General features: G+C 43.0%; 1 protein-coding gene across 1 annotated transcript; it reads left to right on the top strand.

The window, feature by feature from the left end:
* The first annotated feature begins 7691 nt into the window (after positions 1-7691).
* On the top strand, positions 7692-11666 carry LOC149281646 (histone H3.3A). The gene is made up of 3 exons (XM_089499075.1): positions 7692-7819; positions 8732-8885; positions 11538-11666. Exons 1-3 carry the CDS (start codon positions 7692-7694, stop codon positions 11664-11666), a joined length of 411 nt encoding a protein of 136 aa, XP_089355201.1.
* The last annotated feature ends 2907 nt before the right edge of the window (positions 11667-14573 follow it).

The raw sequence follows: 14573 nt of genomic DNA, 5'->3' as shown, positions 1-14573 counted from the left end.
ATACGCTGTTTTTAAGGGTACGGTGTAACCTGTCCGGAGATTTTTTTTATTTTATCCTGGTGTTCGTGTGGTAATAATGTTGTTTGTTAATACTGGTCCTATTATATCGCCATTACTGGCATTACACCCGTAACAAATATGGCCGCCGTGTAAAGACTTTGCAATGGCCAATGAGCGCGAAACACAAGAGACATAATGTAGTTTTACCTCCGTGTCCATTAGCGATAAATAAAACAGGCAGGGGTGGTTTGGTGGCTAATTCCAGTGCTTGGAGCTCTGTTTGGCTTTGGGTAACCTCACTCAGGGAGTGGCAATTTGTTTACATCAGGGCTACAGATGATTTTATATTAAAATAGATTGTAAGCTCAAAAGAACAATGCCACATCAACCAATGTATTGCAGTATTCAGTCTATTCATGTTACTGTTTCAACGGGCATAGTTAACCCCTTAATTACACATCATGTAATTAAACTGAACAAAACTAACCCAAATCTAGATAACAAATATCAGATGTAATGTCATTTCATTAAGTAAATAATAAAAAGTAGAATTTATATATATATATATATATATATATAATTTTACCAATTTTAACAAAAGTAGGACACTGAATTTTGTCAAACTGATACAAGTTGGAATCAACGCATTTATGGGTTAATACATCAATGGAAAACCCAATATATGGATAACAAGCGTCATTATAAAGTGATATGAAGTTTGTGAGTTTAAATTGTATGATGTAATGTTATGATGAAATAGTTTTGCAACAGAGAGAAGAAAAGAACTAAGATGAGGAAAAACCATCATGTAACAAAGTAACCAACATCCCATTCATGATTCAGAGGCTTACAGGTAACAATGTATACAGATTACCCCCTTTAGTGGCAATTTAACCCTTTCAATGATTTGGCACCTAAAGCTCTGTGCACCCCCTGGGTGTGATTGAAAATGTAATGCTGCTGGTGATTTTGTACCAGAAGGGACCATTCTTTCGCTTTCCGCTGCTATAGTTTGATGCCAATATGCATGAGATTGGTACTCGCTGACATTTATTTAGTTGCCCTCGGTGGCCACCTCAAGCTCCCTGCAGCGCATGAGCAAAAGCCACGTGTTCCAACCCCTATACAGATCCAACTTGTCTCCAGTTGCCCCTTAATTATGAGCAATACATTATAGAACTGGCCGGAGGCTGCCCTGTCCTATTATCCGATCTCTGATAATCAGCCGGGGCCGACAGCTTCTGCCGCTCTGCGCAAGGCGATATAATTACATATTCAACAGAGCGGAGATCAGGGGGCTGCTTGACAAACGTGAAGGCGAAGATTAACTATTTCATAGCCGGTGGTAGAAAGATGATGAGATTTTTGTGATCTGAACTACCATATGTGTAATTTTTTTTTAACTATTTGTACCATCCCTCTTAAGTGTCCCAGTTTTCACAGGACAGTCCTGATTTGCGGGAAATGTTTCGCTTTTTGCAGGCAGTGGGAATCATTTATTTGTTTGAGAAGATCCTCTCTGTTTGAGAAGATGCGCCGTAGACCTTCATTTCAGCTCCCAAGTAGCCACCAACTTTTCAAATGGGCAAACTTGGCCCCCGGGGGTCTTGCAAGAGGCATGGTTAGGGATGGGGCTTCATCAAGACATTACTTGTGAAGCCCGGTCTTTAGTGAATACAACTCCAACTTTAGTGAATGCACCCCAATGGGCAGTTTTTATAAATGAAATTTAGGGACATTTTTAATGCACTCGAAATATATGTTCCAGAAACTTATAGGCAAAGAAGCAGGAGGTATCCACTTTGGTGGGCTGAAAAGGAATTGTACCCTAATTATACAAAGTCAATCAGAAATAAACTTGTACATATAACAAAAACTGGTAGTTTTCAAAATATAATTTAGCTTTAAAGTGAAGGGGGTTCAGGAAACAACTCTAGAGAAAAATTGAGACCGGGGACAGAAGTTTCGATCAGGACTGTCCCCTGAAAACAGGGACACATGGCAGCTACTGGGTAAGCAGGATAAAACAAGGGACTGTCCTTGGAAATCCCAGGCAGTTAGCAGGTATGCTAAACTAAATGGGTTACGCGGACATGACACCGGCAGGGCAGCAGCTGTCGTCACACGTGTGCACGGCGTTCAGTCTCGGAAAGTTGTTGGGCGAGTAAATGGGGCGTTGTTTCATTACGCCCTACCCCACCCTTACTACTGTTACTGGGGAGTAAACATGTAACATATAGTAACCGGATTTTCCGTTCCATTAAGCCAACCACATAGACCAGTGTAATGCGAGCCCGGGGGGGGGGGGTGCCTGGGACGCCCCTAGCCATCGCTGCCACCTTCCTAATAGCACCAGCCGGCTACAAGATAGGTAGCCGCTTTGGTTCTCCTCGGGGGGGGATTCTATGTCTTCAGGACGTGTCCTACCAAATAAGAACCACTGAACTGGTAGCCAACACCATGAAATTAATTCCTTATTAACTAAACGCATGCAGGGACCCTAGGGATGGTTCTGCACCTCTTTCCTGGGTAGGTTGTGGGAACTTTGGGGTACTAATGTGGGTGGACCCCCTTGGTCTGACCCGTTGCAGAAACTCCAGCTGCCCGCCAGCTCCTCCTTTGTTTATGTGCCGCTTTATGACCTCATACTCTGCCTCACGAGGAGGAGCGTGCCAATACAGACCTCTGCAGGGTAAATGGACCAGTACCAAGGCTCCTAGTGGCCCATTGGGCAGAGGCACACTGGCAGCCACGTTTCCCAATAAGCTGATCTTCCCCCAGTAGTGTGAAACGGGGCTGTTGCCTAAACCAGAATCCACTGATGCTTGCTGATCACAGTGGGACGGGCACAAACATCCCCCCACCCCCACTGTATTAATAAAATAAAGACATTAACATGTGAAAACAATCACATTGTTACAAAAACATGATGGTAAATTTGGTGCGGGGCACGCCGGTGCCCCCGTCTTTGGGTTCTTTCTGGTCCTCTCTCCGAGACGCTTGGTTTAAAAGCTGATTACCCGGGGGGGTCGGGACCACCACTGCCTTTATTTCATGGGTAGTGGGAAGTCAAGCCGAAAAATAATAATAATAATTAAAAAAATGCCAAAAAAAATAATTTTCTGTAATTAAATCAAAGTAAAATTTGCGTGAATATGACATCGACATCAATGATGACGTATTCACAACTGACTTTATATAGAGAGGTTATTCAGGTTTATACATATTATAATGGCTATACAGTAAATAACATTTAACTCTTTTAGTCCCCTGCACGCCCCTTCCAACTTCTGGCAAGAAGCTCATTAGAACGTACAGGTATTTTCTTCCTGTAAGAATATTCACTTGAGGACTCATTGGTCTCTGGGCTGCGCTGGCTATGGAGCCCTGCTTGCTGATCACAGTGTGATGTGTACAAACAGGTGAGGAGAAAAACAGTTTCTCTCCCATTCAAAAATAATTTTAAAAAAATTAAGGCAAAAATTAAACATAAATGGAATAATAATAATAAAAAATATATATATAAATAAATAAAATTGATTGGTAGTCCAGTGATGTCACCATGACATCACTGGCATTAAAAATGTATAAGAGATCCCCAAAAGGATCTTGAGCCATACTGCACTGAGAACACTGCAAAAAAATTTGAAAAATTAAAATAACAAAATAAATAAAATATATTTTTTTCCCTCAAAGGAAGTGCCCCTTGGCCCCCTTAAAAAACATCTTAAACACGTACATTATAACATCAGAACCCCCAAACGTATGGAAAATGGGAGTCATGGTTCAACAAACATATGGTATAAATGATCCTTGTGATGTCATCACAGACACGGTGACATAAGAAGACAGTAAGGCGCAGGGGTCGTGGGTGGTTGTCTTAAAATAATTCCTCAGTGGGAAGGAAAATGGAGACAACTGGGGTGGTCTTCACGTGAGCAAGACTAACCTGCAGACCACAGACATCAGCAGGGGAGGGAGCAATTTTCTCACCCTACATCTTATGAGGTGTAAGGCCTCATATGACCTCATATTTAGCTTTGTATAGTTTAGAGCGATGATGCAATAAAGGAAAATGTATTTTATTTACACTGTTTCATTTATAAATACACCTCCTATTGTTTCTATACACATTATTGGGACTTTTAGGGACACTTGGAAGGTATGAAGGATTGTGAAAACCCTAGGTTACCTGTCCTGAAGAAAATGTGAAATCAGTAAAGGACTTGTGAAGGTCATCATGACCTTCAGCAAAACCGCGGATTCCTACCGAGAAGGCATCTGTTCACCCTGTGACCCCGAGGCTGGCCACCTGTCACACGGAATCGCTGAATGGATATGTGTTTTTGGGTTGGTTGGGGGGGGGGGGTTAACTGGAGATGCTCCTTACTCTCAGGCGTCTGCACATAGCAAGAAGCTGAACTACAACTCCCACGACATTCAGCCAACCAAAGTCTCTTAGATGCCGTAGGACTGACATTCACATACAAACAGTACAGTCGGCCCCGGGGTCACTAATGCCCCACTATGAACAGCTTGGTGGCCAGTTTGCCTCTGGCACGTACAGTTATAAAGTTTGCTGGCCCTTCTAGTCGCCCATTATTCCTGCTGTAAAGACTCAAACCTTAATCGTTGGTCTCGTCTTAGATTCAATAGCCGTATGTTTATCCCATGCATGTTTAAATCCCCTTACTGTATTAACCTCTACCACATCTGCTGGGAGGCTGTTCCACTTATCTACCACTCTCTTAGAAAAGTAAATCTTGCTTACATCACATCTAAGCCTCTGACCCTCCAGTTTTAGAGTACTGTCAGACTATGGGTGCCTAAAGGGTTCAAACACCCAAATTATCACCAACACATACACCTTGCTTAGACTCACATGCTTTTCTCACACTTGTTACAATTGCTAGAAATATTTTAAACAAAACAATTAAACAAACACAATGACTATTAGTCATCAGTAATATTTTATTTCATTCATAGTGGCCAAAAAGGATGCTCCATGCACCTCCATCCACTGCTGTCACTAAAAGAGACAACATAGAATAAGTACAGAAAGAATCTGGTCATGGTGTAAATAACACCTAAACTGCTTGTTACTCTAGACCCCTGAAAAAATGGTAATTGCCCCAATTTTCCCATTCTCAGTAGCCCACTGGGTCATTACATAATTAAAAAAAATAGCCCAATGCATTATCCAGTATGTCAAGGGCATGGTAGTAGACCAGAGAATGGGTCACTAGCCACAGTATATGTGTATGTATAACCAGCCTCCATTCAGCAAGCTGTATCTCAGGGCATGTCTCACTAGCCCAATTATTGTATCAATTATGTTTCACTAGCCCTGAAGCAGGCAGTACTTCTAACCAAGAGCCAGCAAAACAGCAGTGTAGCATACTGCATGTGTCAGTGAATCAAACCCAGCATCATTAGCCCAGAGTGTTAGTGGCCCAGTGTGTGAATCACTAGCTCGGATCCCCTATCAGTGACCCAGTAGTGTGGCAGACTGTCTATGGTGTGAGCAGGAATATTTCTTACAGTCCAGTATCAGTAGCCACCTGCATCTTTCATTAGCCCAATTATCCTTTAGTAGCCCACTCTATGTATCGATTGGCCGTTACATTTCCCACTACCCCAGAGCACTCAGCTGTCCAAGTGTGACCATGTCTTCGTACACACAATGCAGTATCAGTATCCCCGCCCGTTTATCAGCGATGATTGAATGTACCAGTAACTCATTTCAGTGGCCCAGTGCGTGTACCAGTAGCCTAGTAACTGTCAGTAGCCCAGTCTCCCTGTCAGTAACCGAGTGCCCCTGTCAGTAGGCCAGTAACTCTGTCAGTGACAGAGTCCATGTGCCAGTAGCCTTGTGTGAGTGCCAGTAGCCCAGTGCCTCTGTCAGTAACCCAGTCCATGTCCCAGTAGGTCAGCACCTCTGTTAGTTGCCCAGTCCATGTGCCAGTAGTCTTTTGTGGCTACCAGTAACCCAGTGCCCTTGTCAGCGGGCCAGTCCATGTCCCAGTAGGCCAGTACCTCTGTTGGTAGCCCAGTCTCCCGGCCAGTAGCCCAGTCCATGTGCCACCACACAGCAGTGTGCCGGAGCGTGCCTTTGTGTTTGTACACACAGCTCTGCTTGTTAGGCCCTCCCCCCATTGTCCCTGATTGGCTGCCGCCGCCTGAGTGAGCGGTCACTGGGGCTTGTGGGACTAGCCGAGGCAGCCATTTTCCAATTGTATTTGCAGCTAGCAGCCTGCGCGCTCTGCAGCCAGCGGGGAAGGTAAGTTTGGGATTTACCCTCCCGCGCTCCGAAACTGCCCGCACAGCCCCTCACACCGACCCCTCCGTCTTCACCCCGTCCTCCTGGAGCCCGCAGCCCCTTCCCGCTCCCTGCCCTCAAACTTTTCGGGCTGGAGAAGCTGAGCGGAGCCGGTCCGCCTCCCCCTGCCCCCAGTTCTCTCAGGCAAGGAGCTTGTTCTGTGTAAATCTCCCTCCTGCCACCCAGGGCGTCTTTATTCGACAAAATGCCCCAAAATACCAACTCGTACCCCTCTAAAAGCCCCAGCATCCTCTCCTGCACACCCCCGGGTAACTGACTGAGGGGCCCTAGTGGCCCCAAACCCATGGCAAAGTGCCTTAAAACGCGTGCAAATGCCCCCCTCATCTCTCCGGTCTCCCCAGTTCTTGTTTAAGCTTCTCCATCTTGTCTTTTTTCTGGTCACCATGTTTTTTTTGCCCTTATAACAGAATCCTGTGCTAGCTGGGGGAGATCTGGGGCAAATCTGCAGTTTGGGGTACTTTGTATGTATCTGTGATGTGCTGGAACAAGTACTCCACTTATGGTGTGGAGATACCCCCTTTGTGGGGTAGATATTCCACACGTGGGGCAGTTTGCTGCAATGTATCCGTGGAATTGTTACATTGTAACATTGGGAGGCTGAGCTCAGGCAGCCAGTGAGCGGTGCCTTAGAGATTCAGCATGGAACATCCTACAAACACTGATACCCCCAAAACTTTATACCCCTGCACCCTATAATAAAGCCCCAGTATAGGGGTGCCTCCACCCCCGTAGCTAATATAAGGGGGGCTGGGGCTATTTTTAGGGGATCTGAGGCTTGTTGAATTCGAGATCTTACGATTCCCTTACACAGATCTCATATAAAAGCTATTTCTCTCTGCGATCCCACTGCTTTATTTGATCAAATAAATATATATATTTTATATATACTTTTTTTTTTTTTTCTATTTTTGGGGGGCTGATCTGTGTTTTTCTTTCTCCACTGCTGATCACAACACCTCCAACTGCCCCAGTGTGTTCAGCTGGGGAGGTTTATTTTTAGTCGATGTTTGCCCCCTTTCTGCTTAGCCGTGGGGTATCGAGGGTGTTTTTTTGGAGCATGAAAGCTCTTATTTCCCCCAGAAAAACGTTTTTTTTTTAATATTTTTTTTTTTCGTGTGGAGTAACATGGGGAGGATCTCTCCGAGCAGCCTGCTAGCGCCACAGTTTAAAAACCGGTCATTTTAGGTGAATGGGAAGACATGGAGGAGGCTGAGATCTTTGCATTCAAATAAACCCAAATAATTGTATTTTTCATTTTTTGTAACATGCATATTTTTTTTCTTAAATATCCCCCCCTCCTCCTTGCTCTGTTTTGGGAAGGTAGATTTAGGATCGTGAATCCTGCAGGAAGATGGCTCGTACAAAGCAAACAGCCCGTAAATCCACTGGTGGGAAAGCCCCCAGGAAGCAGCTGGCCACCAAGGCAGCCAGGAAGAGTGCGCCCTCCACTGGTGGGGTGAAGAAACCTCATCGCTACAGGTAGAACACAGGAGGAAAAGGGTGTGTGTTGGAGGGGGGGGGGGTGCTGCCGCGCATGCGCACTATATATACACTGCATCTCCAAGGATAACGTTCTAATGCATATATATAATTATATGTTTCAGTTACATTTCTATAATTACATACAAAAAATTAGACGTATGAATTTTTTTCCATGGGATTTTTTTTTTTTTCCTTAAAAAATTTTTTTGGGCATCTGACCATGTGTTCAGCACTGTGTAATAGGAAAAAACATTGCAATAATATAGTAGCTTGTGGGTTACTCAGAGTGTAAAATAAATATTCTTAATGCACTTATTGAGATTTAACCTATAAGTGTGTTTATTGTAATTGCGTTTGCTTGTGAAACATAACATTTAATGAGTTTATTTTTGTTATTTTTATTTATTTTTTTAACATGTCTTTTGGGCGTTTTGTTTTGCTCGTGCTTCTGATGGGGAAATGTGTGTGCTATTGATGTACCGATGAGAAGTTGTTGGGATGGGGGGCTCATTCTGTAGAGGGGTCTTTGTAGTAGGCTGGACCTGGCAGGCTTCCACCTGCTTCCCAGGAGCCCGTACTGTGATAGGCTTCCAGCTGCCCTCTCCCCAGCCGACACTAGAGGGCGCCAGAGCACATCTTCTGCATACGTTGCCGGCGCTTAGATTTAACTCATGTGATTGCGGACCCAGACCATGCTGTTTCCTGTAACTTTTCAGTAGTGTATTTTAGGAAAAACTTTTTTTTTTGTTGCTGTTTTCAATTGGGTTGTGTTTAAGGTTTAGTAGTCATCTGTCTGGTACCTAAATCCAGCTCAAACTTGCCAAGTCTAATAAATAGCCATACCTTATGCATACTCCACACATCTTTATTATAATAAATTCACTTTTTCTTTTTCTCTAAACCTCCTAGGCCAGGTACTGTAGCCCTTCGTGAGATCAGGCGTTATCAGAAGTCTACTGAGCTGCTGATCCGCAAGCTTCCTTTCCAGCGTTTGGTCCGTGAAATTGCCCAGGACTTCAAAACAGATTTGCGCTTTCAAAGCGCTGCTATCGGTGCTTTGCAGGTAATGTGACTCTTTGTTTTCAACTTGCTTTGTCCCATTTAAGATTACCATTGGGCTGCATATGCTTATTTAATAGAAGATGTATATACTGTTTGGTGAGCTCAGAAAATATTCTACAGCATTTTTTTTCTCTGTATAAATTTATACATTTTTACTTTTATTTCTTTCAAACTCTTAGTTAAAAGACCTAAAAAAAAATGTCCTACAAAGAAATTTGGTTTTACATTTGCTTAGCAATGTATAGGTTACCAAAGTATACAACTCATGAATATCATTTCTTCCATTCATGTGGATGTGTAGAATAATTACACTAGAGGGAGTTGCCGTCACATGCAAAATGCCCCTTTGAGGTTGTTAATTTCTAACCATACCTCCGCAACCTGTCCTGAGGCTTCTGTGCTATTTCCCCAGGCTGCCTAAATTGGCACTCTGGGTATGAGCATCCCAGCATGGAGATTACAATGCTAGTCTGAGACGTGCACCTGCGCACATCTGTAATTAAGTGGGAAGGAACGTGCACGTGGGGGAATTGGTTGTCCCTTGGGCAAACTTAGGATGGGTATGAAACTGTACGAACACAGTAGAGTTTAATAAAAAAAAAAAAGCACTTGGTTTGTTTAAGTGACAGGGATGCATTATCAACGCTGCACAATAGATAAGTGGAACAGCCTCCCAGGAAAAGTGGAAGAAGATTATAGCCCTTTTAGTCCCCTGTACGTCCTTAAAGCTTGTGGCAAGAAGCCCATTAGGACATACAGCTACACCCTAGCTTGGTTGTATCGACAGCCTGGACTCCACCTGTTGAAAGAAACACTCTGCCGACTGATCATCTGTAACGGTGCTAGCCGCAAACAGGCATTCCTTTCTGGTAGTTGTCATTGCTAAAACCCACCGGAATACAGGAAAGCCTGTCCTCAAGTGACACGGGCTCTCATTGGTCCCTGTGCCGGCTGACTGCAATTTGCCAGATTATAAACATGCATGGGATAGACATACGGCTCCGGAATCTAAGACGAGACCAACGACTGATTAAGGTTTGAGTCTTTACAGCAGGAGAAACAGACGTCTAGATGGGGGGCCGAATGGAATGGAAATGCTTCTGATAACACGTTGCTGCAGTTACTCTAGAAGCTTGTGTTATATGAACAAAATGGGACGTTCCCTTTATGTTGTGGCTATTGCTGGATGCTTGACTTCTTTCATTCTCATAATGTACGATTTCCAGCTGGCTGTAATTGTGGCTGAGGTAACAATGTATGGCTGTGTCTATAAAGCTGCTGCATGTTTTAATTACTGTTTACATTTTTTTATTCATTCATTTCTGGCTTTGAAAAAAGCCGTTTGGTCCAATAATTCTTTACGTAGACAGGCGGGCTTTAATAATGAGAATAATCACACAGATGCTTGTTCTAAAGTGATGCAGACTGGGGTTGTTTAATATAAGTCTGGTTTACGGGCCCGATTTCTATGCTGTTTGTGTTTCTTGTCAGCCTATTAGTGCTGATCGGCTGTTTGATGCCGGTATTAATCTTTTAAAATGATTGCCTTTCATAGCTGGGATGGGCTTGAGTGATTCTGCCGCTTCTGTATTCCTTGCCACACAAATGTATAAACAACCTCTGGGTGCTCGTAGCCTTTTAATTAGTACCGTGAAGGCGCATGAGATTGAGATTATTCTGTATAACTATGAGTTAGCGATCGCTGTTACAGGGGTCACCCCAAAAGCCAACTGTTAATGCTGTATGCAGGACATACATGATGCAGCAGCAGTCTAGTCCTCAGAAGTGTGTTAATGCATAAACTTGATTCCAATGTTTTTTTTACTGCATGAAAATTGGTGCATGCGTCGCTCGGTCACTGGAGCAAGAACGAAATGTGAAAATTAAACAACTTTCTTACTCAAGCCCTGCTGCTGCCTCCGCTGAAAGCAGGAAGCATTCTCATGTACACTTGCATGTTCTCACGTTACTTACATATAATCGGCTGCAGCTATTTCCATTTACTACAGTCAGATCTTTACTTATGTGCAAAAAGTGTACCGATGACTGCTCTCTGCTTCCAGTAGAGGAGTTAAATGAGGGGAAAATCCAGTCTTTTATCCAGTAACCAAAGAACGTATGCAAAGTGGACTCTGAGGTGCAATAAAAAAATAAAATACAGTTTTGGGGTCTAGACTGTAAGGGTGCGTTGGGGTTTAATGTAGATACGCACACATCCAACTATACAGCACGGGGAGCAAACATCATATAAGCGTGTTTTATCTCTCCGTTTGTGAGTGGCTTCCGCTGTATCTGATACATCCATAGTCTCGCAAGCATTTTCTATTAATGGTCTCGGTATAAAAAGAGAAAATACTGCCCTCTTTAACCAATTAAGTGCCTGAAGTGTGGCAATGTAATGGTTAATATATATATGTATGTTGTATGTCTTGAATGTGTAAAACAAAACAAAATTAACACTAACCCCTTCATGACAAAGCCCATACCTGTACAGGCTTACAATGCATTGTTTTAATGGGTTTAAGGACAACCCATTGTCCTTAAAGGGTTAAGTTATAGGTTGGGTATTTGGTGCGAAATGTTTCTAAATTACTGTTCCTGCATAATGTGTTACAATGTATCCTCACTAACCGGTTTCTCTCTCCTTTTATAGGAGGCTAGTGAGGCCTACCTTGTCGGTCTGTTTGAAGACACCAACTTGTGTGCTATCCATGCCAAGCGTGTCACAATTATGCCAAAAGACATCCAGCTAGCACGCCGCATACGTGGAGAACGCGCCTAATCTCTGACCACAAGGAAACCCTTTCATCTGCATACCCGAAAAAAGATAATTTTAAAGAAATCTCTTCTTCCTGTTTATTGGTAGTTCTGAACGTTAGATATTTTTTTTCCTCCATGGGGTTAAAAAAGGTACCTAAAGTATATGGTTGTGAATGGAAATTTTAGGGACAGAATCCAATTTGGGCAATTTTCATTTGTGTGCGACTTAAAATAAATGGAGCACATCATACGTTTAACATTAAAAAAAATAAATAAAAATCACACAAGTTCATTTTCCAATTCAGCTTTATAACAAAATACGAATAGCTCTCTTCAAATTTTTTTCAGGACAATGCCAGCATTTGGATTTTTTTAAGCTAAATTTCTTATCCGTGGCAATTAAAAGGGTGTTTGTAGCATTTTTACCATGTAGTAAATTCCATTCACTATATATTTTTGTTTTTCTAACGGAATTATCCTACATTCAATGTTTTTAATGTTGTCTGTTTTCTGTGCTGTTCCTGTAAGTTTACTATTAAAATACATTAAACGACCAATTTGTTTTTTTCTGATTTAGGGTTTTATTTAAAGTAGTAGTAGATCGTACCACAGACAACGAGGGTATTTGGGTTATTCTAGAGCATGGTGGTGTATGTGCTGTTCACTCACTCAGAGGCAAGTCTTGTGGGGCTGCCCCATCTCCTAGATGCATTAAAATCTGGCTTAACAGAAGCTGTGCCCATTGTGCGCCCTTTAAGGGAGCATGGATGTATTTTTACCATGTGTCTGAGCTAGATCTGTGCTCAGCTCATCACTCTCAGCCAGCTGTCTCTCAGGGACTGATTGCTACTAGGAGAGTGCTCTCCCTTTGGGATAATCAACATTATATCAAACATAAGCCTTGTTCTATTTCATGATCAGAAGAATCAGCAATGGCTGATAGTGATGACAGATCATGAGATTAATTCCATATTCCCGTAAAGCGGGGTTACTTTTTTGATAAATGGCCTTGTTACCATACCAACCAACAAAATGTACCTAATGCTGGACCATTCCATTGGTTGCCACGGAGACCCCTTCTCAAACTTGCTGTCTGGATTACTTTCAATCTAGGATTGTTTGTGAAGCGGCAGAGGAATTTTTCCTGCTTTACCAACAGAACCTTTTTAGAGAAGTTCTAAGAAAGTATTTGAACTTTTTCCAAAGTGTTTAATAAAACTTGGTTTTCTAACGACGAGCCGAAAGGTTTGTTATCCTTCTAAACTAATACCAGCCATGTCGATTTTCCTTTATAAATGGAACACGGCAAATAAGGGAGGGATGTTCTAAGACAGCAATGCTTCTTCTGTGACGCTACATTATTTTAATGCTCTGTGGCAAAGTGCGTAAAGCGTCCCTTTTAATTAAAGTACCTCTGATCGCCTTCATTCAGGATTTTTCTGGGAATCATCAATAAGTGGTTGCTGATTTCATTGCCTACCAAGACGCGATTAGATTATAAATATGCATGAATTGTGCTAAATGCAGCATCCCTCATCCCTCAGTGAGGCAGGGAGGGGACTGTGTGCTCTGGCTAAGCGGAAAAACTTTAATTGTAAATATATATATAATATATGCTATCCCCCAAAGGTAGATTAAAAACATAAAAAATGCAACATCCAGGATGGCCGTATACTTTACTCCTATTACATCCCTGGCAAAAGGGGCCGTGTGGGATTAAAAACATTCCTGCAGCGCTTCTTACAGTCCCTACATTCAAAGGGTCTGATGAAACTAGAACTGACGGAGTAAGTCGAGCCGATACATTAGGCAACGAGGATCTGGATCACCAGCTTACAATGTTGTGGGCAAGTTCTTTCAACTCATTGCCTACTTTATACAGTATGAAGGGCGACCTCAGTGATCCCCTGCTTCAGAGAGAGCCTGGTTGGCCCTGTATAATGTAAAGTTAAATCAGAGACTTCTTCAGTCTCCACTCGTTGAATTATACATTATACCAGGCCAGAGCAGTCCATCTTACTGGGGAGACCTGGCAGTGTTGAACCTTTCATAATGACTAGTGAAGTGAAGGAGTTAAAACCACAACTCTCTCCCACGAACTGTCTCTTTAGTGGTTAACCCAGAGGTTTAGCAAAGCAGTCCAGGTGCAATCACCATAGGAACCAGTAGACTGTTCTTAATGACTGCTCCATTTTACCACTTTGCATTAGGCCTGCTGTTTATCCATAACCCCAAGTCCCAAATATCTCAATATAAGCGGAGAAACCTGACAACATACTCAGCCAATCAGAATAAATCTACTCCTCGGGCATAAGAAAATTTACATATAAAATGTTATTTATTGATTGATTTCAGTATTATTATGATTAATATTAATAGTGTTATTTTATTTCAGTATTAATTCTCCTGTATACAAAGACCGCACCGTAACAGGCAGCCACATCCCCCTCCTATCCCCCTCCGTCGTTACCTCAGGTGACGTTCTTACCCGCCGCTCATTTCGATTTTTTTTTCTCGCAATCGATCTTTATTGAAAACAGTACCGCGAACATGCGCGAGCCGGATGGGCTGTTCAGGGGAAGCACCTAGGCGCAGTGACGTCATCACTGCGGCGCGGTCTGTTTCCAGCCGCGGGAGCTGTGATGCCGCAGGTGGTGAGTGTGTCATACGGCGGATAGGGTGGGCGCCGTCTGTTTTTGGGGTCATGTGCCAAGCATATATGTTTAGCCCTCTTTGGACTGGGTTGTAAATATTATAAAGTACCTGGAGGGGCGGTGGGGGGACGCAAGTCTTTGGCTGGGCCAGGGTTGGAGCCCCTGTCATGCATCTGTTATGTCCAGCAGCGACCATATGAATGGGAAATGTCATTAATTTGGGGCAACGCTGCCCCCCCCATCCCATGACCACTACCCCGGGAAATGGCTAGTGT

The sequence above is a fragment of the Sceloporus occidentalis genome, unplaced genomic scaffold, assembly GCF_023333645.1.
Source record: "Sceloporus occidentalis isolate IW3139 unplaced genomic scaffold, rSceOcc1.0.p SCAF_129, whole genome shotgun sequence".
Taxonomy (NCBI): domain Eukaryota; kingdom Metazoa; phylum Chordata; class Lepidosauria; order Squamata; family Phrynosomatidae; genus Sceloporus; species Sceloporus occidentalis.
This window is presented reverse-complemented; position numbering and strand designations above follow the sequence as displayed.

Excerpts from the sequence above, each read along its gene's own strand:
- LOC149281646 (XM_089499075.1), top strand. The coding sequence starts at position 7,692 with ATGGCTCGTACAAAGCAAACAGCCCGTAAATCCACTGGTGGGAAAGCC. Across the intron at positions 7,820-8,731 it reads AAGAAACCTCATCGCTACAG|GCCAGGTACTGTAGCCCTTC; the intron begins GTAGAACACAGG and ends TAAACCTCCTAG. Across the intron at positions 8,886-11,537 it reads CTGCTATCGGTGCTTTGCAG|GAGGCTAGTGAGGCCTACCT; the intron begins GTAATGTGACTC and ends CTCCTTTTATAG.